General features: G+C 46.5%; 10 protein-coding genes across 10 annotated transcripts; all 10 read left to right on the top strand.

Annotated features, from left to right (window-relative positions):
* Positions 1-476: 476 nt before the first annotated feature.
* Positions 477-2,394, top strand: I302_107054 (uncharacterized protein; the record flags this gene model as incomplete). Its single annotated transcript, XM_019192295.1, has 10 exons — positions 477-578; positions 687-829; positions 910-937; positions 1,004-1,144; positions 1,234-1,307; positions 1,380-1,522; positions 1,593-1,683; positions 1,750-1,814; positions 1,888-2,174; positions 2,242-2,394. The coding sequence occupies 10 exons, from the start codon at positions 477-479 to the stop codon at positions 2,392-2,394; spliced, it is 1,227 nt and encodes a 408-aa protein (XP_019045292.1).
* Positions 2,395-3,367: 973 nt separating this feature from the next.
* Positions 3,368-4,857, top strand: I302_107053 (uncharacterized protein; the record flags this gene model as incomplete). Its single annotated transcript, XM_019192296.2, has 10 exons — positions 3,368-3,433; positions 3,499-3,644; positions 3,706-3,733; positions 3,798-3,938; positions 4,001-4,074; positions 4,144-4,286; positions 4,345-4,435; positions 4,499-4,563; positions 4,625-4,692; positions 4,780-4,857. The coding sequence occupies 10 exons, from the start codon at positions 3,368-3,370 to the stop codon at positions 4,855-4,857; spliced, it is 900 nt and encodes a 299-aa protein (XP_019045293.2).
* Positions 4,858-5,714: 857 nt separating this feature from the next.
* I302_107052 (uncharacterized protein) lies at positions 5,715-7,348 on the top strand (the record flags this gene model as incomplete). The annotated part of the gene is made up of 9 exons (XM_019192297.1): positions 5,715-5,813; positions 5,878-6,020; positions 6,078-6,105; positions 6,169-6,309; positions 6,378-6,451; positions 6,524-6,666; positions 6,742-6,832; positions 6,895-6,959; positions 7,014-7,348. The coding sequence occupies 9 exons, from the start codon at positions 5,715-5,717 to the stop codon at positions 7,346-7,348; spliced, it is 1,119 nt and encodes a 372-aa protein (XP_019045294.1).
* Positions 7,349-8,349: 1,001 nt separating this feature from the next.
* On the top strand, positions 8,350-9,623 carry I302_107051 (uncharacterized protein; the record flags this gene model as incomplete). Its single annotated transcript, XM_019192298.1, has 7 exons — positions 8,350-8,496; positions 8,572-8,847; positions 8,922-8,999; positions 9,082-9,103; positions 9,161-9,297; positions 9,358-9,443; positions 9,506-9,623. The coding sequence occupies 7 exons, from the start codon at positions 8,350-8,352 to the stop codon at positions 9,621-9,623; spliced, it is 864 nt and encodes a 287-aa protein (XP_019045295.1).
* A 1,449-nt stretch (positions 9,624-11,072) lies between these two features.
* I302_107050 (uncharacterized protein) lies at positions 11,073-12,346 on the top strand (the record flags this gene model as incomplete). The annotated part of the gene is made up of 7 exons (XM_065870394.1): positions 11,073-11,228; positions 11,296-11,580; positions 11,644-11,721; positions 11,815-11,836; positions 11,887-12,023; positions 12,077-12,162; positions 12,229-12,346. The coding sequence occupies 7 exons, from the start codon at positions 11,073-11,075 to the stop codon at positions 12,344-12,346; spliced, it is 882 nt and encodes a 293-aa protein (XP_065726466.1).
* A 532-nt stretch (positions 12,347-12,878) lies between these two features.
* Positions 12,879-14,210, top strand: I302_107049 (uncharacterized protein; the record flags this gene model as incomplete). The annotated part of the gene is made up of 7 exons (XM_019192300.1): positions 12,879-13,043; positions 13,120-13,407; positions 13,512-13,598; positions 13,674-13,695; positions 13,756-13,892; positions 13,950-14,035; positions 14,093-14,210. The coding sequence occupies 7 exons, from the start codon at positions 12,879-12,881 to the stop codon at positions 14,208-14,210; spliced, it is 903 nt and encodes a 300-aa protein (XP_019045297.1).
* A 568-nt stretch (positions 14,211-14,778) lies between these two features.
* On the top strand, positions 14,779-16,157 carry I302_107048 (uncharacterized protein; the record flags this gene model as incomplete). The annotated part of the gene is made up of 7 exons (XM_019192301.1): positions 14,779-14,937; positions 15,050-15,331; positions 15,425-15,511; positions 15,581-15,602; positions 15,665-15,801; positions 15,871-15,956; positions 16,019-16,157. The coding sequence occupies 7 exons, from the start codon at positions 14,779-14,781 to the stop codon at positions 16,155-16,157; spliced, it is 912 nt and encodes a 303-aa protein (XP_019045298.1).
* Positions 16,158-17,726: 1,569 nt separating this feature from the next.
* On the top strand, positions 17,727-19,803 carry I302_107047 (uncharacterized protein; the record flags this gene model as incomplete). The annotated part of the gene is made up of 6 exons (XM_019192302.1): positions 17,727-17,746; positions 17,852-17,990; positions 18,151-18,292; positions 18,412-18,555; positions 18,652-19,539; positions 19,619-19,803. The coding sequence occupies 6 exons, from the start codon at positions 17,727-17,729 to the stop codon at positions 19,801-19,803; spliced, it is 1,518 nt and encodes a 505-aa protein (XP_019045299.1).
* Positions 19,804-21,142: 1,339 nt separating this feature from the next.
* Positions 21,143-23,159, top strand: I302_107046 (uncharacterized protein; the record flags this gene model as incomplete). The annotated part of the gene is made up of 2 exons (XM_019192303.1): positions 21,143-21,272; positions 21,349-23,159. 2 exons carry the CDS (start codon positions 21,143-21,145, stop codon positions 23,157-23,159), a joined length of 1,941 nt encoding a protein of 646 aa, XP_019045300.1.
* A 1,138-nt stretch (positions 23,160-24,297) lies between these two features.
* I302_107045 (uncharacterized protein) lies at positions 24,298-26,368 on the top strand (the record flags this gene model as incomplete). Its single annotated transcript, XM_019192304.1, has 2 exons — positions 24,298-24,379; positions 24,444-26,368. 2 exons carry the CDS (start codon positions 24,298-24,300, stop codon positions 26,366-26,368), a joined length of 2,007 nt encoding a protein of 668 aa, XP_019045301.1.

Below are 26,368 nucleotides of genomic sequence, written 5' to 3'. Positions count from 1 at the left end.
TCCTACATGTGGAAAGGATGTGTATATACACAGGCAAAAATACAAACACACAATGAATACACCTGCCAATCATCGATCCGATCAAGACTTGAGTCCTCTTCTGTGAGTGATTTTGCCTCCGAACTCTATCGCACTACTGTTCTATACCATTCCCAGTATTCTTGATCAGAAGTCATCTTATCATTCACTTATATACTTGGTATCACCCTCTCTCCTTTCATCTTTTAAGACCTTGGGATTCCCATATCCTTCCAATACTGTACAATCATCAATTGAAGATCGTCTGTTTTTATAGTGATATTCACGTACAGTAGATTGACAAAAGAAGTTCTGTGATATACTGTAACCTGCTTTGTACACATCTTACAGCAAAATAAAGTTTTAATCTTCTTCTTTCCACCTGTCAATCCTCCCAGAAAGATCGTCGACACAGCGGAGTCTCAAGTTGAGGAACCGCAGCATCAATACCAAGAAGGATGTCGAATTCGAATTTGAATCTGACGACTCATGTATTCACTGTTAGTGAGCTTACACCGCAGTTGTGGAGTATGATGAAGGCTGAGCCGGAGGATACCATCGTGAGTTCAATTGAACTGTTCATTCTCACTGGAGTTCTCCCGTGCTTTGCTTGAGACAGAGATTAGAGGCGTTTGCTAATATACAGTATCATGCTGAATAAACTGTAGTGGTACAGTCTGATAGGAACTCTGCTGCAAGCGATGTTGGTCACCTCGGTTTTGGGCATGACCATAAAATATTTCACCTACTTTACGAATCGCGATTCACCGTATCTCTTATGGGGTATCGGAATAGGTACGACCATACAGATGTGAGCTTTTCTAGCCCTCTCGCTGCAGAACAGATGGTGTGGGATATTTAGCTGATCCTTGGTTACTTGTTGATTCGTAGAGCTGAACTGATGTTGACCTGTGCAGAAGTGAGTGGTCACTTGTCTCTGATCTGCGTGATGTTTTGTGATATTGATCATCGTATGTAATCTTAGGACTACCGACTGGTGTATTGTGGACCGGACAATTTCCAAGATATATTTAGGTTCTTGGTCATTTCAGATATGATTAGGTTGTTGACTGCCGCTATGTTCAATATTGCTGCGGGAGGGTATTATACTTGGAGGGTATGGATGGTAAGTTTCGATGTGCTTCCTTTACCTTGACCACTACCCTTATCCACCGGACTCGTGTGCTGTGGCTGATGACTCGAAATGGGTATTAGATGTGCGGCAGAAAGATATACATGGTACCGCCCTTCGCTATTGGTGGGATGGTACAGATGATGATGACTGTGATGTGAGTATCGTTTCCCCTTTACACAGGTATAGTACGATGCATTCACTGACACGTAGCTGGATACTATGGTAGGGCCGTCGTACATGGATGCAAGCTGCCGGAGATAACGGTAGACACTATTATGCAGCTACCACAGAAGATGCCGGAGATCTTGAAGTTCTTCAAGATATGGGGTGCGGTAACGTTGGTCGTTGATGGTGCTTTGTGTATTATCAGTGAGTCTGATCATCCGCTGCTAGATTCAGATACGTACTGGTACTGATACCTTGAATCACATTCACTCAGTGACCATACTCCTATTCAAGACTCAAGATAGTCTGTTCTCGAAGGAGACCAAGGTATTTAGGAAACTCATTTCACTTGTTTATGAAACGATGTAAGTCGGCTTTGACTGTTTCTGAAGATGTTAATACCAGGCAGTCAACTCACGAATTGATTGTAGGTTACCTCCCGTCGTTTGTCTGATTATCCTCGAAGCCGCAAGTGGAAGTAAGGGTACTCCGTTAAGTGAGTCTCCTTCTCCATGTCACCTTCATACGATGGGTATAAAGCTGATACTGATCACTTTATAATGTCACAGCCGACATGAGACGAATCATCACCTGCATCCTCCCCGTCCTATATTATCACTCCGCGCTCCACACACTATGCGGTCGACAGGATCTACGTGATCTGCTCGAAGACAAATTAGCTTCGGGAGGTATACATGCATTATCCAACGGAAGTGGGAAAGGATCTGGCGGTCGAGTATACGCAGCCTATCCACCCGGATTGAGATCCCTTAACATCGAGGAAAGTGGTATAGAGATGCAATCGCCTATCAGCAGTTCGTCTACTAGGAAGAACCCCCAGATGCCTATGATCAAGGTGAGTCGACTGTCGTTCTCACTTGACTTCTGTGAGGGAGGGTGCTGATGTGAATGAACCGTGCCAGGTCGAACAAACAACAGTAGTCTCCCGATCGGACGAGTATGTCTTATCTACCCCTGAACCTATATCGATGCCTACCTCAAGGCACGATGATCCAGAATCGGACGACGAGAAATCAGTCATGACGAATAAATCTGCGCCGGTGCATCATTCGTAGAATCCTCCAGTCCAGACACAGATATCCGAATCATACTAAGGGAAGGACAAAAACAAGATCGGATCTGCGGATCATGTTAGCTGTGTTTGCAAATACAAGGTCGTGTTATAGCCTCCTTGCCGAGATCTGTTTGTGGCGCTTGCATTCATCTAGCTCATTTCAACTTGTTCTGTAGAAAACATCATAACTATCCTATTTGTCATTTGTAATTGTTGTTTTTGGGGTATCCTTTCTTTGGATTTGGTAGAAGTATAATCTTTGTTGTCGGGACAATCTAATTACAATTAGGTCAGATTGATGTGATGCATCCGGATGACTCGATTGTAGAGTTCACTAGCATAACGTCCAATGCGTTGACCGTCTCATCAATGAGGTATCTCACTCTCAAACATCCTAGAGGAGTAAAGTGAAGAGAATTGAAAAGGCACTTACTATATGAACCAGCTCCCTCGTCAAGAAGTGAAGCGAACAACTTCCTCACCGAGAGCATCTGCCTTAATCGAACATTACTTTGTCCGTGGAAACATCAAATCCCAGTCATGCCAAGAGACATACACACCAACAAACAGACACGCAAACAATCAGCCCATCCCTTCAAGTCAAAATCAAATCAAGCTAATGTTTCGACGTCGAGGCGTCGGTACAAAGGACAAAGGTGAAAGGTCCCACATCAAAGGTCCGTGCGAGTCACCTCGGTTGTTACCTCGGTTTTGGTGGTGGAGATATCCCATACAAAGCAAAATGCGTATATGAGTATACAATACAATGTCATTGCTTGACAAGAGGTTGGTTGATGTATGTCTTTATCTTTCTTGCATATAACACAGTATTGGCACGAATATTGTATATAACTTGACGAATAAGCAAAACACGCTCTTTTCACTTGTAACATTGAATTACTCGTTCTATTTTCCTGCTGGTCGTATTACCTGTAATCGCTGAAGATATCCCAACGAGTACAGTAAACTTCGGAATGTCAACTACAGTCAATGGAATCTCCTTATGGGACTCTATGGGTCTTTCCACAGGCGCTACTACCGTACGTGAGCTTGTATTGTGAGGATACTGAAGAAGGCTAATGATAAAGCTGGTTGCGTATTGTAGTGGTACTCTGGCTTGGCAATTTACCTCCAGGGGATCGTACTAGCCTGTATACTCAGTAAGACGATCCAGTATTTCGATCGTTTCGACAAGTCGAGGGATAGTATCAAGATGATGGTGGCTGTGGTGGGAGGGACTCTGATCTCTTTGTAGGTTAATGATTTCCTTACGAGGTATTTCGAGAGGATATCTAAGCTGACGAGCTTTCAGAGGGATTCTGATCTTGACTTGTAGTCAGGTAAGCTTCATTCCCACGGATACTTTCAAGCGAGCGAGACAGGAGTCAAGTGAATGTGGTGTAGGCACGAATGATGGTGTACAAGCGGAAAAACGATCCACCATCTTCGATCCGATATCTTCTCTTGAGCGATATGGTCATTCTTCTCTTCAGCGGCTTCTTCAGCTTGACCACGGGTTATTACTATGCTTGGAGATGTTACTCGGTAAGTGAGCCGCACCTGGTATGGGAATTGGGAGTTAATGCAGGGATACGCGACATTCATAGATGGTGAAGAAGAATCGGTTGATCCTGGGTATCCTCAGTGTGGCGCTTCTAGCCCAATTCATCGTTACTTTGGTGTGAGCGTCTATTCCTATTCCAGATCAGATCGTATCAGGAGCGACCAGACTGCTAACTTATGCTCTTAGAACCGCCGGCCATGGCTTCACTTTGGGCCCGCTGACTCGCGAATCTCTACCGGCTTTGCCTGCATTCAAGGCTAAGGGTAATCATCTGCACAAGATTTGGTCAGGTTACACTTTGGCTTTGAATTTGTCGATGTCTATATTTTGTGGGTAACAACTTCATATCTAGAGTCCCGCGTTATACTGATTGATCGATCCATCCAGTATCCTTCTTGACTTTTACCAAGAAAGACGGGATCTATCATTATGATCCGAGGATGTACCATAAATACTTTTCCGTGACCTATGAAATCATGTGAGTTGACACCGGACAGCAACAGATCATTTGGTTTGTACTGACACCAGAATGATCTGTCAGGTTACCACCGACCGTATGTTCACTGCTCTTGGTCTCCTTGGGAAATCTGCCCGGATCTCCAATGAGTAAGTCTTGTCTACCGCTTTCATACTGGTCACGTATTGATCTTAGTTCTCCATATCATAGCCGATATGCGAAGGGTGTTCACCGTAATCCTCCCATTACTGTACTACAACTCCTTCATCCAATCCCTGGTGGGAAGACAACAGATCCGAAGTACGATAGAAAAGAAGTCGTTCTATAATGATGGCTCCCCACTGAGCAGTGGAGATAAGTATTAGCCTGGTAGTGGCGGGTTCATGTTCAATACGAACAAGAATGGTCCCAGGGTTTATGTTAGCTCGCCTAAGAGGCAGTAGTTGCGGCTGCGTAGATGAAATAGACTACCAGACTTTTTAATCACATATACTGTATCTATCTCGATAATTTACCATCAGAAGGGCGGTATTCGATACCTACAGGACTGAATGCCACAGTCAGCCCCATCAATATGAGCAGCGACGACTTTTCTGTGTTTCGCGATGATAGATCTATCAATACACCCACACAATTGTAAATGCACAGTCACACACGGACGACCTAAATCAAGATGAACAGTGCGTGGTGAATGCTCACACGATCTGTGCGACCGTTTCATCCCTGAAAGATCCAGCGTCGTGGAACCATCGTATGTGGCGTCACTGCATTTACCCTGTAGATCGTTTTTCATCCGAGTAAACTACACATGTGTGGCTTCACACAATCAGGCAAACTGCGATATTGCACGTTAGCGGTATCTGGTACACACAAAACACTTTAGATCTAAAGACACTGATCAATAATGAAGATCATTCCTTTCCGGCACCTTTCGCCTTCAAGGATACTGCGATTCTCCTCCTTTGGTCAAAGTCGAACAATATACAGACTCCTTTGGTCAATCAATATCAATCAATAAAGGATCTTAAACTTCGGTTTTCGACATGAACCCAACCGATAAAATGCATTTCGTGATGAAATTATGTAATGTTGCGCCATCCTCAAGGATACCTCGGTTGTGTCGAGTCATTTGCTCGGTGTCGATCAGTTTGGCTGATCAGATGTCTATCTCAGGCGGAATGACGATGATGTTGATGCTTATACATAAGGATCGTACCCATGTGCTTGTTATACCTTTGTATCTGACCTTCCAATGTTCAAGTCTTTCGCCCTCACGTCCATTTACCAAACAGCACACGAAATGAGCGATTCCCACTCCGCCAATTCCACAGTCTCAGCAACTGGCAATCCAGTTGATGCACTATGGGGGCTGATGACGTTGGATAATGGTAATGCCGTGGTATGTGCTTTGCCCCTTTGTAACGGTTTAAGTGGTAGCCGCTGAGGAAGGAACGGGTAAATAGTGGTTTGCGACTGTTGGTATCATTCTACAAGCGATGTTGATATCTAGTATAATTGGGAAGACATTCGAATATCTCGATTACTTCAAGAAGAGGGATAATAAGTACATGCTCTGGGGTGTCGCGACAGGTACTGTACTATCATTGTGAGTAGCAACGGTATACCATCAATCGAGAAGCTGCTTACGAGAACACCTGTGTAGGGTTACCCTAGGAATAACCTGTGCCGAGGTGAGCAAGCCAAGTTGTCTACTATTGCCCTTATACGCACCTAATCATACTTGAGGTGGATAGGCATATGTGATGGTCCACCAAAAGACGCTCAATACCGCTTCGGCCGTCCGGTTCCTCCTTCTTGGGGATATTACGAACCTCTTCTTGGGTACTTTGTTTAACCTTGCAGCGTGTATCTATTACTCCTGGAGAGCGTATAAAGTAAGTCAAATCATAACCTCGCATTCCAAGTCCGCTTACTCACCAAATATGTGTGGTTTATTCTGCAGATGCTTGGAAGTCGTCGTTGGACGATCGGGATTTTTGCGGTCTGCTTGACTGCTCAGTTCGTCTCGGCCATGGTGTAAGTCAAGATCCTCGTCTTACTGTTGTTATTCTAGCACCGATTGAGTTGATACCTGATTTAATGGTGTAGTGCCGCAGGTGATGGATACACTTGCCCTGTCATCACACCCGAAACTTTACAAGACCTACAAGATTTTATGCACCGAAATGTGAAAGAATTTCAAATTTGGGGTTCGATCACAACAGCTGTCGATGGTAGTCTATGTATCTTGAGTGAGTCGCAAACTAATTCTGAATGACAGAAATGAGACCGCTAACCTTGTATTACAAACTGTAACCCTTCAATAGTGACTATCATGTTGTTCAAGTCGAGAGATGGCATCTTCCATCGAGAGACTAGATTGTTCAATAAACTGATTTCTCTGGTATATGAAACGATGTGAGCAATATTGTTTGTAGGCCAAAAACGACTGCCGCTGATCTCTATTGGGAATATATTAGGCTACCACCTGTTGTTTGCCTTCTACTATATCAAGCTTCTACCAAATTAGGTGGAAATCCCCTTAGTGAGTGGTTATACTGCACGTGTGAAGAGTTCCCGATAACAAACGATCTTATAGGCGATTTCAGAAAGATCATCACCTGTATTCTGCCCGTCCTGTACTTCCATTCCCTCCTACATACCTTGGTAGGCAGGAAACGAATCAGGCAGATCCTGGAAGCCAATCTCGCAAGAGACGGAGTCAACGTGATTTCCGACCGGAACAGGGATAACTACAAAGGCAGCAATTCTGGTAAATTCGATTTCGCCGTTACTGGCTCGAAGTCCCAGAGAAATATTAATTTCTTGAATGAAAATGAAGGTGGAAGGGTGCTTGGCGGTAGCGATACTCTTGATGTTGGTGGCTTTCCCCCTACGAGCCCCAAAAGCTTTATCTGGGATGGAAGGAGGTGATCTCATGTACGCTCAAGTTGGTAAGATCTAGGATCCCATAATAGCTCGCATGGATACCTTATTGCCGTAAACTGTCCCGCTCATGAACGGACAGGGATTTATGGGATTCCAATGGACGAATTCAGCGACGGTTCCGGAGCGAAGTTACAGTAATGATCAGTTTTGATCGCCCCACTAACGTAAGATTTGCCATGTGAGCCCCATCCAGGTCTAACCGACGTTCAGGAACGAACGGACTCACCTTACCCGTATGTTGGGGTCGCCTAGTGTACTGAGGAAGGCCGGCACGAAGGCAAATCACTCATCAGACGAGTATAATGTTGATGTTTTGCGGTGTAACGGGCCGAATATTAGTATTGTACAGTGAGACCACCAGCTGGGATGCGTGACTTCGGATGTCTCGGTCGATCCCAATCAACAGGTTTTGCTCTTCCCGTTCTGCAAAGCGTCGCATCCGACAATTGCGATCGAATCCTCCTCATAACAACACGCCGTCACAGCTGATATGCCGCTGTTTTGGGGTGGCTAATGTAAGGATACGATTATTCTCGATGTCTATTGGTGGCGAAGATACCGAACATGTGGACGACACCGAAATGTACACTGGCTCGTCCCTCACGAAGAACATGGTCTTCCATTCTGTGAGTACCTAGCTCATCGCACAGGCAATATCACCCCAATTCCCTCGTGATGTTGTTTTTTTGCGGAAGATCCGCATCTTCAAAGGGCCACCTTACGGTATGTTTGGTTGCTCTTTACGACACGGCAATTGATGGCATCCATCTGGATTGCGTAATGCACCTCGTATCATTGTTTGTTGTTCATCGATATCTTGGGCTTCTAGGAGCTGATCTCGTAGACAAACAGACTTGAGGAAACCTAAGGTCATGTATATATACCAGCACAAGGACATCATGGTCCCCAGAATTGTGATTCACATCGAATTTCATTTGCTCCTGCCAACTTCAGGAGTCTTCAGTTGACCCTAGTCACTCTATACGATGTCTCGGATTATTGTCGGATTTTCACTCCTAATGGGTCTGATGAAGCTCGTTGCTGCCGATGGCCTTTTCGTCGCCTGTGTTTCGTACTCTCCTTACTTCGATTCCACCCTTTCGGGTACCTACACCTCGCAAACCGATTGTGCTGTAAGTCGGACAGAACCTCTCACATCGCTTACAGAGCGATGTTTTTGTTGATGGTACCACTTTTTTGGAGCTTAGGCAGCATGTTCTGGATCGGATTATAGTTACCTGACCACCGCTGGCAGCTGCAAATGCTCGAACGCCGGTCCGTCGGTAAATTCCGTGCAAGATGGAAATGGAAATTCATGCAGTCAGATCTCCGTCGACATCGTCAGCACAACTTTCGATTCGACAACCTGTTACGCTTCTTCGGGATTTGTCGCCACGGACTTCACCGGACTGTCCCCAGTCGTTGGGCCGAAAGAATGCCTCAACACCTGTGCTTACGATCGTATTGCCGTCGCACAGGCTGTTGTAAGTTGGGAGCTGCGGTGGACTTCAAGTTGTGAACGATCATTCGCTTACCAATCATGTTCAACTTTCAACAGGATCGAGATCAATGGTACTGTGGGTGCGCCTCGTCGGTACAGTCCACTCCAGTCAGTTGTACTGCTGGAAGTTATCGTGTGAGTTTAGGTAGACTACCTTCTGTCTTCTCGCTCTCCGTAGCATCGCAGAGTCACTGACCGCGCTCGTTGTGTGATTCAGGCCTTTAATCACCCAGCTGGCGGTATGTCAAGCTCATGACCTACCTCTTGCTGAGAAAGCTGATGACATCCAATGATAGCCGCTGCTTCGGGACTGGCTCGACGACGTGCCAGGGAAGCAGCTGCATGGGCAAAGAGGGTTGCCCTTCTTAACATCTGTCCCGGTGGTATGACCGCCTGTCTGATACCGGGCCTCGGAAAGAACGATGCTTGGGAGGTGAGCCCACGTTGAGGTAATGGGCCGACTTGCTTGATCTGAACAATTCTTCACGCGCAGTGTATCGACACCCAGAACGATCTTGAATCCTGTGGCGGATGTCTCTACGGTGCTTACAACAATGTCACCAGCACGGCCGGTGTCAGGTGAGTGATCGCCGTCAGATCAATGACGAAAGTCTATTCTGATGGGCGTATTTCACTGGTAGCTGTGCTCAAACAGGCGTCAAACTGGGGGCGGCTACTTGTGCTGCAGGTAAATGCTTGGTCTCAGAGTGTAAAGACGGCTACACCCTCGTCGACAACCATTGCCTCTTCCAATCTTAGGTTCAACCACTGTGACCGGTCAATGCGGTGCCCATGTTTCTTCTCATACTCTCTGTCCGTATCTAATTGGTGCTTTGGTTATATGTAATGGACAATCCCCTCCGATTTCTGACATTCTCCACAATGCGGCCATTTAGATACTGTGCAACCGCAGCATTATGTCTGGTGACAGCATCGATGTGCACTGAGCTATCAGTTTTCTTGTTTCTACTCGACAACTAGCACTCGGATTCTGTTCAATCCGTTGCTGACGTGTTCATGTATCTTCTTGCCACCCGCACAAGTGATCCAAGGTTTTGCGCTGCTTCCTTTTTTGACATGGTAGAACCCAGATTCCTGTCACCATCACTTTTGTTGCGCGTGTATCTCATATCTAATGTCTCATGTCGTTTCCACTCATGTCTTCTTGCTTTTGCCAGCACACGCAGTGGAGGTCCGTGTAGCCCCGGTCTTCGGTGGTCCACCGCTCGTCGTCCGATATAAATCGTGCTTAGGGGTGTTACCGTAGGCGGGAATAGGTAGAATACTATTGACGAAGATATCGATCGTTCTGATCGTCCCTCTATGGTCAAAGGGAAGCTCAGAGCTTTGCACAACCCGTCCTCTATACAGATTTGGAAGTGACCCGTGCAAAAATAAACAATCTTACGTTTGAGATCTTTGTAGATTCGATCTCGGATCGGGATTATGAGATCCAGTGACGATCGGTGAAGCATTACCCGATGCTTCTGCACACATGTTGATCTATGAGCTTGTTGATAGAAGCTCTGGAAGGAATCAAGGCAGACATATCTGAAAATCGGAATATCGTTGCCGGCGACATGTCCGGTCGACATCCACCGCTGAATGTTGGTTCTTACGAGACTGACCAAAGGTTTGGCGTTGCAATTCGACAGCATCAGGGTCCCCATGTCCTCGCGTTAGTGAAAGGTAAAACACTCATCCACACAAAAATGTCGGAATGCCGAGATATATCTAAACAAGCCTATCTATAGAGATTTTGGCTTGTTCTTATCGATAGGACATGAGACATCTTGAATTCGAGTGGAAAGCAATCTGATCACTCAGGCACAAACTGTATTCGGCACAATTCCTCCGGTTAGTCACCTATGATTCTGTGGGTCTTCTGGGGGAATCCGAAGTCTCAAGCAAGTACAGCATGCAAATTCCTGTAAGATTACGTTACAGAAGTGACTACAGCATGGAGATCAATCTATAAAGTTACACATCAAGCATCCGATCGGTATTTACTTGTCGTCTTGTTCGTTGTTTTGACCCCTGGCAGCTCGCACACTGCTATGAATCAGACACAATGCTAAGTGCGGGCTTGTGTTTATATTTGCCAGCACGTCGACTGTGATTTCTCAAGACATCATCTGTTGTCATTCCGTCGCTCATCTCCTTTTCCTTTTTTTCACCAGTCATTACTCACCCCAGTCATTCATTACAATGTCTCGAATCCTCTTTGGTCTCTCACTGCTTGCCGGCTTAATTCCATTTGTGGCTGCCGATGGGCTCTTCATCGGCTGTTCTCAGTCTTACCCCTACCAAGACGCCAGCAACAGCTTCCCTTCAGGTTCTTTCAGTTCCGCAACAGACTGTGCTGTAAGTGGCCCAATACGTTTCAAGCACAACCTCATTCAGCAACTGACATTTTTCTTCCTGAACTTAGGCGCAATGCGGGGGTTACACCTACAGTTACTTATTCTACTATGGGCAATGTGTATGCTCGAACACTGGTCCCTCTGCGACCTCCCTTACAGACGGTGACGAAGACACCTGTGCACAGAGGAGTTCAATCTCGGTCAACATCGTCAGCACCACTTTCGATTCGACTACCTGCTACTCTGATCAAGACTTTGCTGCTGCCGATTTCCCCGGATTGTACCCTATTACTGACCCCAAACAATGCTTGAACTCTTGTGCCAACGATCGACTGGCAGTCTTGCAATCCGAGGTACGTCCTCTGCAACCTCAACAGAAGTCTGTCTTCCGCTAACCCTCTGAGATATTCCTTTAGGACTCAGCTGGATGGTACTGTGGTTGTGCGAGCTCCACGGACTCAACTCCAGTCAGCTGTACTGACACTAGCTTGTTTGTGAGTCTGTTCAAGCCTTCGTGCTGTCGAAGTGTACCCGCATTACCATAGTACCTCGAGAACCCTAAGGCTGATATTGGTATCTTCAATTAGGTCTTCAACCATCCTGCTGGGGGCAAGTCTATCGAAACATCCTATATGACTTTAACTGACTGGGGATATTAGCCACTGCCTCTGGACTCGCTCGAAGGAATGCACGAGAAGCCGTTGCACAAGCAAAGAGGGACCGCATTTTCAACGTCTGTCCAGGTGGAATGACCGCCTGTTTGGTGCCAGGACTCGAAAAGAACGAGGCGTGGGAGGTGAGTCCTTTGATCCCACAGGATACCTATGCGACGCTGACCAGCATTCTCAGTGCATTGACACTCAAAACGATATGGAATCTTGCGGTGGATGTCTTCACGGTACCTTTAACAACGCTACTACCGCTGTCGGTGTCAGGTAAGTGACCTCTATATTCTCAGATCTCTATAAATTGTTCGCTGATAGCGTCCATGGGTTCTGCAGCTGTGCTAAACCTGGTGTCAAACTTGGTGCCGCCACTTGCGCTGCTGGAAAATGTTTGATCTCGGAGTGCAAAGACGGATTCAAGCTTGTCGACAGCCAATGCGTCGTTCGAGCGTAATCATTTGGTGGACGCCCAACGGTATATACAGCTCTCTCCGTAGAGAATCTTCCCCTACTTTGTGTTCACATTCTTTGGTATTTTGGTTATATGCAATGGACATTTTCCTTTTGAAGATACGGTAAATCAGCACGGGTAATTCACTGCTTTCGATGAAGGTAGCTTCGGTACCAACTGTCACTGTTCATTTTAGACATGCCCTGTTGTTCTTCATTTTGGGGACGATCGACACTCAAGCATGGGCAGACTTCCGTCTCATGATGTAGCACTTGTAACGTAATTCGTCCTCTTGTGAGATAAACAAACAAACAGCCAATTTAAGGCACACCGAGTCCTGCGGATCGCGGATCGCGGAGCACAGGGTTCGAGCGATCTTTGTTTATCCAAACACGAGCGTTATCGCTACTGTACTTGGACTCTCTTGTCACCCGCACTGAGTGTATTGTCGAAGCTTTGAACACCCAATCATTCTTCCAATAAGATCCAGATAGATTCCATGTATCTCCTATCGCGTCTTCCATGATTACCACCAATGTCTCAAGTCTCTCTCATCCTGTTTACTTCCTACCTTGTCCTTGCTCTCGCTCGATCCGCTGGAGCCGTCAACCTCTTCGCAGGATGCACCGATCTCACCAGTCCTCCTGACGCTTCTGAAGTCACATTTCAAGGTTCCTTCAATACGGCAGATAGATGCAGCGTAAGTCATCCAGATCCATCAAGCTCGAAAGCACTGTACCTGAGCTGAAGTATTTATTGTAATCATGGACATGCAGAACAGATGTACAGAATATAAATACAGCTATTACGCGACCACACCTGACGCGTCATGTTATTGTTCCAATGTCGGAATCCCCCCTGCAAATTTGGTACAGGGGTTTGGCGGTACATGTTCGACTACCGAAGTTAGAGTGACAGACACGTCATACAGTCTGGTAGTATGTTATGCGTTTCAAGATTTGAAAGGACAACCAAATTTCACTTCCGAACCGCAGACGGTCGATGGCGTCAAGGAATGTTTGGGGTATTGTAGAAGCGATCTCAAGGCGATCTTCGGAACAATTGTGAGTCCGGCCTCCTCTCATCGGTTTGCACATGGGTTCCATCACCCTGCAAACTTCCGGTACGTACGCTAATATCGGTATTGCTATATCAAATTTGAGTGCAGGCCGACGCTCCTGACCAATATAATTGTATATGTGCCAGCGATGTCCAAGGAACCACCAACCGGAACTGCGGCCCCGGAGATCTCTATGTGAGTTGATTTTCTCCATCATTTGCCTGCGTCCGCACACTGGTTGACGAGGATGTGTCTTGTGCTTGTTGCTAGGTATACAACCATCCACCTTCTGGTGAGTGGGTTTCCCATTTCGCACTTGGTAAATGCTGATCCCTAACCTTGCTATCTTCAGCCGCTGCTTCGGGATTGACTAAGAGAAAAGCTAGAGAAGCCGAGGCACAGAGACGAAGGGATGCCGAAGCTGCCATCTGTCCTTGGGGACTTACGGCTTGTGTAATTCCGGGACTAGAGTCCGCTGATGCTTTCGAGGTAGGTCGAGATTGCCCTTTTCTTTGATAATCTGCTGACTGACGCTGCTGATCATAGTGCATCGATACTTCCAACGATCTCGAATCGTGTGGAGGCTGTATAAACGGTGCATACAACAATGCTACGGCCACAGCAGGAACGATGTATGTGACCTTTTCAGTTTGTGTGTGCTGATGTCTCGCTGACTATCGACTCAACAGATGCGTTCAACCTGGAGTCGAACTAGGCGCTGCGACCTGCGTCAATGGGAGATGCGTGATCTCGGAATGTCAGCCAGATTTTGAGTTGGTCGATGATCAATGTGTCCTGTCGGTCTGATTCACATGGACTGGTCTACTATTCCCCTTCTGTACTACTCATCTTGGATTATTATATACTACGGACAACAATTATGTATCCTTTCCCTTGTGCTTAATAGTCGGCTCTTACAGATAGTACGCTATCAGTACGACGGGTACACAATCTCAAATAGCAAGTCGCCTTCCTTGGTCCTTGTAGGCCTGTTCCTGCAGATCCACAAACAGGTCAGTAACCCTCTTTTCAGGGCGGACTTCTACCGTAATTGTGGTAACAACCTTATTTTACGTTTAACCATCCGATAGCATATTGAGATTACCAAATATTGCGCCGCTGGAACGCTAGATTTCTCTGCTTGGCATAGCTGAATTTGCCGGACCGAACAATGTTTGCGGTCTGCTTGTTGGGTCGTTTGTTGTTTACATCGTCCAGGCAGGGGATGGGAAACGACAGATACATATATAGGACGGACATGGATAGCTCAATATTCCTATTTGACTCATTGATCTAAACCTCATTATTTGATTTCATTCAACCTCTGATTCGAGTCATTCTTTTACATCTCACTGTAGTCACTCCTTTGCTCAAAATGTCACGAAACCTCCTCGTTCTCCTCTCTTCTCTTGTGGCTGTCGCTCAGCTCGCAAGTGCCGCCCACGTCTTCACCGGATGTACAAGCGTCGATAGCCCTTCCGATGCTTCTCCAGCTACTTCAAGGGGTACCCAACCCTCCGCATCTGCATGCAGTGTAAGTGTCTCTCCTGACTTTCCATTCCTTTGAATCGTCGTCTATGTTCAAGGTCCTGCTCCAGTTCTACTATGTATTTTTTGTATACTGATTTGGTATGATGGCGATATAGGATCAATGTGCAGGATACACATACAGTTATTGGTCCTCCAACGACTCATGTTTCTGCTCCGACGTCTTCCCCTCCGCCGACGATTTCGAAACGGGCACTTCTGGTACATGTACAAACACCGAGCTGAGTGTTGTGGGTACATCGTTCGATTCCGTCGGATGTTATACCTTCCAGGACTTGACAGGACAACCTGTAATTACCTCTGAGCAAACTTCCGTGGCCGGTTCGCAAGACTGTTTGACGTATTGCAAGAACGACCTCAAGGCTGTCTTTGGGACTGATGTGAGCTGCTCATCTCATCTTATCTCCTGTATTGCGGTTGGCTGCTGTGAGGATCCGTGCGCTTATATCATATCATATGGATATGTTGAGTAGGCCAGCTCCCCTACTGGATACTCATGTATCTGCGGGAGTGATTTCCCAGGAAACTCCAATGATGTTTGTGGTTCTAGTGGTGTCTTCGTGAGTCTCATAAACTTCTGTTTATCTCCTACACATCCGTCTTCCGCTGATCATGTGAATTACATGTAGATCTTCAACCACCCCGCTCCTGGTAAAATTTGGTCATATTTACGTACTGTCTGACTTGGGGCTGATGGCTCGATTCTTGAACAGCCGCAGCATCGGGATATGCCAAACGACAAGCACGAGAGGCCGAAGCGAAGAAGAAAAGAGATGTAGAGGCCAATGCCTGTCCCTGGGGTCTTACCGCATGTGCTATTCCTGGACTTGAGAATATCGATGCTTTTGAGGTGAGCTGTCTTCACTTCCCGTGCACACTTTCGTCTGAGATGACTAGCTGATAGTGTGATGCGGCATAGTGTATCGATACTCTGAACGATCTTGAATCATGCGGTGGATGCATGTACGGATCCTACAAGAACTTGACTTCCGCCGTCGGTGAGAAGTAAGTCACGCCCGTCGAATACCTTTCAGTGAGATTAGCAAGCTGACAGCGGCTCCATACAGCTGTATGGGACCAGGTGTTAAGCTCGGTTCTGCCTCGTGCCAAGCTGGGAAGTGCGTTGCTCATCAATGCAAGGACGACTTTGAACTTGTCGCTGGGGAGTGCGTGCCTGTCGGACAAGAACCTTTGGTCATCCAATAGTCGTTCCTATCATACTATTGTAATGTCCTCTCAACCTTGAACCAGAGCAACACACCTCTTCTGAATCTACATAATACCCTTGACTTTACTCTTCTACCGCACTCCTCTGCTTTAATAGCCTATTGCCTCTTCTTGCTTAATTTTTGGGATCTCATGCATCGTTTACGGTTTTACTCTCCGTGTCTATCAGTATAATGTGATACGTCGGTCATCGCCGGATCGTCCCTGTTGTTTGTTTAGGCCTTCGCTTTGACCTCCACTCGAGAATGACACTGACATGCAGCAGCTGCCTTTCAACCAACGTTGTACACTACTATTCGTATAAAGTAGTATCCCCTTTGGATCGAAAGCATAATGTCATCATCCAGCATGACCAAGTCCGATACAACAGACAAATTTCCTTCCTTTGTTCTTCAAGCCGAACACGCCCTTCTTGAACAATAAAAACGCAGAACGTGCGAAGGAAAGGTCCGGAAGTTATTTGTCCTTCAGACCACCGTCACTATCACCAACGATCCGTTGATTGATGGTAGACTAGTACGAAACGGATCATACAATAACACTCATCCTCATTGTTCTCGGTACAATCATTTACAGGCAGAACCCCATTCTCGGTACAATGCTGCGAAACACCAATGGTTCCCGATCAGAGCGGATTCATCAAGTGACGAGCAGAATAATAACAGCAAAAATGGGGAAACACAAGGGGGATTGATCGCCCTTGAAGGATGTGATGATCCATCAATATCAAATCAATCTTTTTGTTTCTCGGTATCAACCTCTCATCCGGTGACTTGATCCATCATAGCGGAGATTACACGGAATACGGACACCCATTCCATCGACGATCAGACCAAATCCATCAGAAAGCCTCTTCGCTTCCCCACTCACGGAGATGCATCTCATCTCATCTTCCTTTGATCGGACCTTTCAAGGGATCATCCCCACTTTCCACTTTGGGATGGACTAGTCCACTCCTGGGTGTATGTGCGTAGGCGTGGTCGCTGCGATGATACAGTACAGTACATTCCCCCACTCTTCATCCAGATCATCCAGAAACAATAAGAGTAACATCAGACCAACCATCAACCATGAAACCAAAGGACCCCTCTACCCCTCCATCCATCAAATCGAATCTACTCATCTGACCGGGCGGATCAAATCTCATCCCATCTGATCCCACGCCGCAGACGCACACGCACACTGCTCAAGAGGAAGAGGGAAAGAAGCAATCACACCTTGGATACGATGCGATGATGATCCTAAGCCACCCAACCAATCTTCATCGCAGAGAATGCGTTTAAAGTTCGCTCCATCTCCATCTGCTGTGTGGGTTTGAGCAACATACACTTTGATGGTGGTCTAACAAGAACCGTTGGAGCTGGGACTGAAAGTGGGGAACGCTTTATGACATATAAAGAGGTATCCACAAGACATCGTCAACCCCTCTCTTTATTGGACTGAGAGCGATTGAGTTTGTTGCTTGTATTTTATTGTTTAGTTTTATACAGATCATTAGAATAGAATATACATAGACGAAAAAGGAATAGGTGGATTGGTCATATCAAGATGCCAGCTATAGTCATAACGTATGTGATGTTCATCCCTTCTTTGCACTGCATCGACAGGTCGCGCGTATGGACCGACATATCTTTCAATTAGCTGAATTTGATGAATCCATCTGTCTACTATAGCGCACTTTCCGACCCGGTCGCCATCGTTCATATTCCCATCTCCCTCACTGAACGATACACCACCAAGATATATTGGACGATCGATAGATCCTCGGTGGAGTCGGGGGAATTCTTCAATATCACTTCGAACAGGATTGAGGTGAGTGCCAAGTTCAAGTGCTCCTTCAATTCCCTCTCTATTCTGATTTGACCTTTTCTGCAATCTCATATGTTCATATGTTCACTCCTTCACTCATGATGGATGTTGCAGTTTCAGTTTCTATTCTTCAAGTGTCCGTGCTGATTCTGTTCACCTTCAGATGGCAATCTTCGGCTCGCTAGATCTGATCACCCACGAGTGGTCAGATATCACTGAAAGGGAAAAAGGGGAGATCCTAATCTCGACGAGTTGGAGGGTGTTTGAGATTTCCAGTGGGGATCAGGATGAGATTGGTAATTATGGTGAGTAGTCGACCTTCTAAGATGCACACATCCACATCATAATCGCTACATCGACGAGCCCTCTTACATTCTATCAAATTGAGGTAGATGAGCTGACACACGATTTTGCGATGCCATAGACTCCCCTCATCTACGTCATGTATCCGCTCCTCTCGCCAAAGCTGGTATTTCCATCTTGTATCAATCAAGCTACTTTACGGATTTCTTGCTAGTGAAAGAGAGTGATTTCGAGAAAGCTAGGAATATATTCACTCATCAAGGGTGTGAGTAATCTCTCCTCGATTGCACTAGACCACACGCTCTAAAAGACCCTCCACGGCTTGTCGATAGTGGTAGCTGATCCTATATGGTGATATCAGGGCAAATCGACCCCTCTTCCACCCCTTCGCCAAGACGTCGTTCCCTCCTATCACCCCTTACTCCTTCTCAACCTTCCTTCCCCACATCATCTTCCACTTCACCGGCCAGACCCTCCTCCTCTTCTGTTCAACTAACACCGGAAATCACCGTCCTGCCCTCCCCACTAGCTTGTATAGGGTTCTCCAAATCAGCCGAAAACAAGTTCTCCGAACGAGTCAGGAAGTTCCTAGTTTGGCCTGAACGGTGTCGACCATCTCGTTCTCAGGTGACGTATACCGGCGACGGGACTGAGAGCGAGATCTCTGAGATGGTGGATACCGAGGAAAAAGCTGGGGGAAGACCATTTATAAGTTATACAAAGAATGAAGATGGGTCTAGCCTCGTCACCGAGATTAGAGTTTTGAAGGATATGTTCAGGAATGACGAGGATGAACAGGAATATGGCAAGTCCAGTGTCCTGATTAGGTCGGATGGTGAATTGTTCTACCACGATCAGGACGAGGAAGGGGATGGATATCATTCGGTGTCGGACGACTCGATGAGCTACCATTCTGATACTTCCCATTTCCATTCCCATGAAAATCCCCCGCGAGGGTTCAATGGACAAACTTTCACTCCGCCCCCTGAAACTCCTCAAGCGGAATATGAGTATTCGTTACCGCCCACACCTTATGATAAGCGATCGTTCGACGTGTTTGAAGATCACACTCATGAGCATGATGACAGTAGATCTGATTATTCGGTTGGAGAGATACCTATCAAATGGTCTGGGAAGGATGTGGCTGGGACCGGCCACGGTAGGAAGAGGTGTCTACAATTGGATTTAAGGGGGATAGGCGATCATGATGATCATAATCAGAATGAAGGTGAAGGAGCCTATCATCTAGGTAAGTGGGCACGACTCTCGTGTACTTTCCCAGCAATGTAAGTAAGGACTGATGGCGTATCGTGATGTGTCTCGCACAGATAAATCAGGATTGGTCACTCGATTCTCTGATCTGCTTACTTCGCCTTCTTCGACAAGATCTCGACCTATCAGGATGCTGTACTCTTCTACGTTTCATACTGCTAATATCCTAGTGGAGGCCGGGGATGTGAAGAGGGCCAAGAGGCTGTTGGAGAGGAAAAGGAGGTCTGTGGAGTGGAAGTAGTTGGGCTGATAGCGTGTTGGTGTTTCGCTTTATCATGACTTGTATGTTGTTGAACGATCCTTGTAATGCCTGTTATGTTTTTGTATTTTCATATACATAGATGGAATGTATCGGATCGGATGTTTTGGTGACACACAATCCAGTACATGTGTCGTGGACAATAGGACCGCGTTGATTGCTTAGGTCAATGACTTGAGGCGAGATGACGCGTAGGGTATGGGTGACCTTTCACCGCAGTTCATCTATTGTGCACAGCGAGATATACTGAATTGATGATGACGAGGTATGAGACGTGATCGAGAATGAATCGAGTCTTACTCCTATCATTACCAAGACAGATGTATCAATCGCAGTTCTGGCGTTATACTGTACCAAGATAACTCGCATAAGCCAAGAATAGCCAAGTATCGAGTAATCATCTAAGCAGTGCAGTCATACCTTTTCAACCCGACCAAGCCAGTTGAAACTGGTTTTTTGACTTTGACGCGTCGTATTGACTTTTATAAATGTGTTTATCTACGCCTCGTTCTTACCCTTGATCGGATAATATTGTACCACGTTCCATAGCTTGTTGACCCTGAATTACCATACTAATCAAAGTGAAAACCCATTCAAAATGACTGAATGGAACGCGACGCGTCTTTTCTCTTCTTGTTTCTTGCTCTCTTGTTTTGCCTTTGCCGCTTCCCTCTTCCCTCAAGGAAAAAAGTTGTGTACAACGTGTTTTCACTCATTTTTTGAGGGTAGAGTAAAGAGTGTTGTTTATATCTCTCCTTCTGCCTTCCCTATCAACCCACTATCCTTGTATTTGTACGAGTATTTCGTTGAGCGAGTATCAACAACTCATTTCTACCATCGATTATAATCCCAACTGACTCGGTTGACTCTGGTCACAATTCATCAACATCTCGTCATCCCATCTCATCATTATAGAAGAAACTGGGTATCTTTTTATCTTATATCGCTAGACGAGACAAACAAAATCGGATGGTACTCTCAATTCGAATCAGCATTAAAAACCCATATCGGTAGATCAGTGATCGCCATCACCATATCATTCAACTCTCAACGCGTTTCGACAATCAATCATCAACCATCTACACAGCATCGCATTGACGCCACCTCACCTTGTCACTTGTCAGCTAAGCATCCAACATCGAAGCGCAGGTAGCTTCAACGTTTCATCTATACATCCAATTACTCCTCAATGCCATCCACTGCACCTGTCTTCCACCCGGATCATCCACACAATCGGCATCCGTACCCCTTGTACGAATCTCAAACCAATATTCCCACCAGCAGCAAGCTTAGCAGTCGCGGCAAACTGCAATCACAAAAGATGTTTGCGAGTCAGCGCGGTGAAGAAGGGATGAGCGATTCGGAAAGTAGTTTGTCACCTAGTCCTAGCTCACGGAGTCGGTGTTTCTGCGGGAACCTCACGCAGGACGGCGGGATCTACTGTAGTGTCTGTGAGTCATGGTCAACCTCTAGAGTTTACACGGTGAAGTGTCCGAGCTGACGAGATCTCCTGATTTTGGCTTGTAGCCTGTGCACGTTCCGACGCCTTCTCTTCACTATGCTATAAACCCACCTCCCAACCTGAAGCTATAATACCTCAACAAGGATATGGTCATGATCAACATCCATCAATAGCCTCAGCAATCTCATCGTCCCTCTCCCGAAACCCTTCTTCAGCATCCTCCACCTCTATCGCCTCATCATCCTCCAACCAAGATGTGGGAGAATGGAATGCATCGCACTACCGCCGACTGGCTCGGGCGGACATACGTCGAGAAGAACGTAAAGAGGAGAGAAGGAAACGTAGAGCCGAAGGAAGTCTGGCAAGTTCAATAAGTACCAGCAGAAGTACCATGATGTCCGTTTCTTCTTCCGCCTCAAGATCCGTTCCCGATCTAGTAGGCGGTCACTCACACTCCAGAAATCCATCCATCGCAAGTTCCATCACCTCCATGTCGTCTTCCACTTGGGGTCTAGGTGGAAATCTATCGCGAAACCCTTCTTCTGCGAGTACCTCTTCGAGAATGGGTGGTGCAGGGTATGGAGGGAACGTGAATATCGGTGCGGCAATAATGGAAGATGAGGATGAAGAAGAATGGTTACAATCTGAATTCTCACAACCCCCTCTCCCAGCTATGCCCATTTCTTCGGCACCATCCTCATCTTCGAAAAGAAGACCATCGCATTCTCGTACGGGTAGTAAATCCCATTCAAGTAGGAAGGGGAGGAAGCATACGCCTGATCCATTACCTTTCGGTATGGGTAAAGATATGCGAGATGTGCTAGAAGAGATCATACAGATGGAGAAGAGCTTCCTAGTGTCGGATAATGAACATGAGAATGACGAGGACGATCAGATGTCTCACAATGGGAATAATCAGATACCTCAAACACAACCTACGGGATTATTCACCAGTCAATTCGATCGACCACCCAGAACACCCAGTCCCGTATCTTCCTCCAAGAGACGAAGCTCCATTGCGCCTGGTGCGCCAATTCGAGGTCACAGATCCGCCTTATCCCACTCTGCCTTACCACCCAATAATGTCCCTCATAATCCTCAACCCCAACGACCACCCTCTTTGATGGGATTACACCAATCCTCCCTCTCGGAATCTCACACCGCACTATACCTCGCTACCGCTTCGCCTGTCGCTCCTGGTCCGGGACTCGCTGGAAGGAGATCAGCAAGTCCCAAGTTGGAATATAGGAGATCCATAACTTTCACACCTGATACTGCTGGACCTTCCATCTCTTTCGACGGTCTACCACCTCCTAGAAGGATATTCGACTCTCCTTCTGGGAATATTACTCCGATGGGAGGAAGGAGGAGACTCAACTTGACTCCTCAGGCTGTACATCCCTCGATGGATCATTGGCGGTTCCCCTCGGGATCAGGATCAAATATGGCTACTCCCACAAGACCTTCGCAGAGCCAGATTCCCACACCGGACGAGGTTCAAATGCGGGATTCAATGTCAATGTCCATCGAGCCTGCGTTATTATGGCCCAGCCAACCACCCAACCTCCAACCTGCTTTGTTCCCCTGTTCACCCGCTGTAGATACCCCCGAACTCGGTTCTACCAGGACACTCCCCTCAGAGATTGGAGTGGAAATGGAAATGGGAAGAAGGGATAGTTCGTTATCCGCTCCAGGGAGTGGAATGAGGTTGGGCGAACTACTGGGTAGTGGACATGGGGATGTTGAGATGGAGATGGATGAGGAGGATGGGTCGACGGAACAGGGCCATGGTAGGACGGGGTATCTTCCTGTCTTCCTTGAAGCTGAGGGGTTCAGAGCAGGGGATGGGCAGAGATTGATGGGGAGGGGATGGTAGGGTTCCATTTTCAGCGAAGTCTAGATGACTACGAAAACAAGCAATTCACGGAAATATAAATACATTCATTAACGAACTGGCATCAAATCAACATTTACGACCATTCTACGAACGAGACTTTACTTTATTGTATACTAGATAATACGCTGTGCGATATTTTGATACGATTATGACCTTGTGTATAGTATTCTTGGGGCATCTTCATGGTTCACAACGCATACAATGCAATGCAATGCATTTGATACGGGATTATCATGATCATATGGTGCAGGTGCTGCTAAAGGTCAGATGACTGCCAAGCGTCGGTGATCTTTTTGACATTCGTGCATTATTGATGTGATTGTGAATGCTCATGTCGGTCAGGTTAGGTCAGGTTACGAGTTATCTGTTTGATTGGTTGAATGAATGAATGAATGAATGATCAGTCGATCGTTGATCATCAATCCCAAGGATAACCTTGATGGAGATTCAACATCAGCATCCTCCAATCTATTCTGATTTATGATATAACTTTGAAAGACTACGCTTACGAAACACACTACCGGTATCACACTATCTCAGACGTGGCGGCAGCAGTGGAAGGGACTTGGGGAAAGATCCAATCCAGCTTTGCCTTCCTTTGTTCTCTATCCTCGCATGACTTGGGTATCCTTTGCCTTTGGTGAAGGGATAGATACCCTACCCTAGCATATCTATCCTTTTGATCGTCCCCTTAGCAGTCTGCAAGTATCAGTGATATACCCATGCCTTTGTATATAGCCCGGATTGAGTATGTGTGCTAATGAGTTATATGCTGGTTGGATGGGAAGATCCAATGAAACGCATAATTGATCGCAAGTGAAAGGAGAGGAGAACAATCTGATGTTTATTTTGCTTTTGCTTGTGATTGACCAAGCACTTTCATTTCCATTTCGATACTTGATGGTATTGTCTGATTAGTTATTGTGATCAAAGATTAAACTCTTGTCATTCAACGTTATCGCATTCCGGTCCCATCCCTGTGTGATGAAAACTCAGTCCATCCAGTCCTACCGCGAAGACGTCCCAACAAGTCTCTCAATATCGGATTCGAATAAACACTCATTGACTGCTCCGCCACACCGACTGAGTCTCTTAGAACTCTGCAACAAGTACGAAGATGGACGTAAGGGCAGAACCCCATTTATCGCATAGTCAGACAGCAGGTAATCAGGATGAAGATTGGTTCCAGAGTCATTCGAGTGAGCTGCCCAGCCTCGTATCGCCTGATACCCCAAGCTGACATATCTTATATACCCCCACTAGCCCAGGTATTCCTGATCTTCGGCTCGATCCTCTTCGTAATCACCCTGATATGCCTCTACTGCCTAACGAGAAAACAAGGCCAGTGGGTCCTCCCCTCCTGTCTTAGACGTACAAAGCACAAAAAATCCAGAATGGGGAACAGACCTGTATCCCATGCCTCCTCCGTGAATGGGTTATTATCTTCCTCCCTGAATCGACGTAGATCCGGGGATCCAACCATTATAGGTGGGATGGATCTGGCTGATACTCATGGAGAGGAGATGGACAGAATGAGAATGTGGCAACATGCTCATTCAGGGCCTGGAGGGGGGAACAAACAACTATGGAGGAAGACTGCGTATCTTACTGATCTCAAACGAGCAACAGAGAAGTACTCGAATTATTATAGACAAGCCCACGGGAAACAGGATTTTCCAGATGGGTTCGAGAGGGTTACAAGAGATACATTCTACGGTTCTATACCTCCCAACGGAGGGGGAAGTGGGGGACATAGGAGGAATACGAATATATCAAGTTTTGGTCATCCCCCTTCTTCCTCATTTTATGAAAATGGGGTATCGCCATCCCCATATTCGGTGTATGATGGAAGTGCGAGACCCATATCAAATTATATACCCTACAATCCCCTCTCCCAAGAGAGCTTGGCATACCCACCCTCGGTCCAAGGTCCAATTACAAATTATAGGAGGTCGTTCGTCTCTCACATGACTGACGATCCGAGGTACCTTGAGGATCTGAAATCTAGGTCTAGAAAGTCGAGTGCGAGAGCGTCGTATTATCCCAAATCACCTGCTAGTACTTATGTGCCGCCTAGGGGTTCGGTGCATTCGTATAGGTCGGATCATGATGAGAGGGATCAGGATAATCAGTATGGGCAATATGGTCATGAGCAGGGTTATGATCATGATCCAAGTTATGATTACCAGTATGACCGAGCTCAAGGACCTCAATACCCAAATCAGTCACAAGATCAGTATCAAAGTCCAATTCCAACTCCAGCTCCGGCGTATCAAACCCAAGCCCGCGAACAAGGCCATTACAACAATCAAATCCAGGCTTATGGATCCACCTCTCCTCCACAACTATATGTAGATACTCCACATCAAGCACAGCAGACTCACGAATCACCTTCAAATCCAAATCCAAATTCATATCTCACTCCCAGTCCAATAGAATACCACCCCAATCCGAAACCATCCCTCGACCAATCGATCCAGAACGACTATAAAGCTTATACCCAACCTCAACCGTACCCTACTGACGGGTCGTCCTCGCCCCCACCTAGACCAGGACACGGTAGAACCCCCTCCATGGGATCTATAAAATTCCCTGAACCCGAGCCACGCCCATCCCCTTCCCCTTCTGTGATTGCACCTGCTGCACCTCCCGATAAAATCATATCGCCTTGTACTAGATCATCGACCTACTCTTTCCCTGCTCCTCCGACTGGTGAGGGTCAATTTGATCTTAGGTTATCTACCCAGCCTCCTCCTAGGGCATTGGAATCGGCAAGGACGTTTGATACGTATGGGTACCCTGCACAGGGATATGCCGAGGCGGAGACCGAGGAAGATCCATATTCCCCCTCTCGGACTGAGGTGAATACGAAGTTGAATTCGGCAAGTTATTATTCCCCTTCGTTAATTTCCAAGCAAACTAGAATGTCCACGTCGCTGGGAGCTTCCAGATTATCTTCCAGTATCGCCAAAGGATTCGATGCGTCCGATGGTGTAGGTGCTGGTGTGGGAGGGACGGGTAGGCAAGAGAAGAGGAACAGTGGACCAAGTTTGGGTAAATCCGATAATCCCAATCCGAGTCCTAATTTCCCTCCTCCCCCCGGACCTGAGTATAGATACGACCCCTTCTACTCTTCAATCTCCAGCAGGTTTGGACGATCCGAAATCTTCCACTTCGACTTCGACTAG

Source organism: Kwoniella bestiolae, chromosome 5 (genome assembly GCF_000512585.2).
Source record: "Kwoniella bestiolae CBS 10118 chromosome 5, complete sequence".
Taxonomy (NCBI): domain Eukaryota; kingdom Fungi; phylum Basidiomycota; class Tremellomycetes; order Tremellales; family Cryptococcaceae; genus Kwoniella; species Kwoniella bestiolae.
The sequence above is the reverse complement of the archived record's forward strand: the minus strand, read 5'-3'. Positions and strand labels throughout refer to the sequence as shown.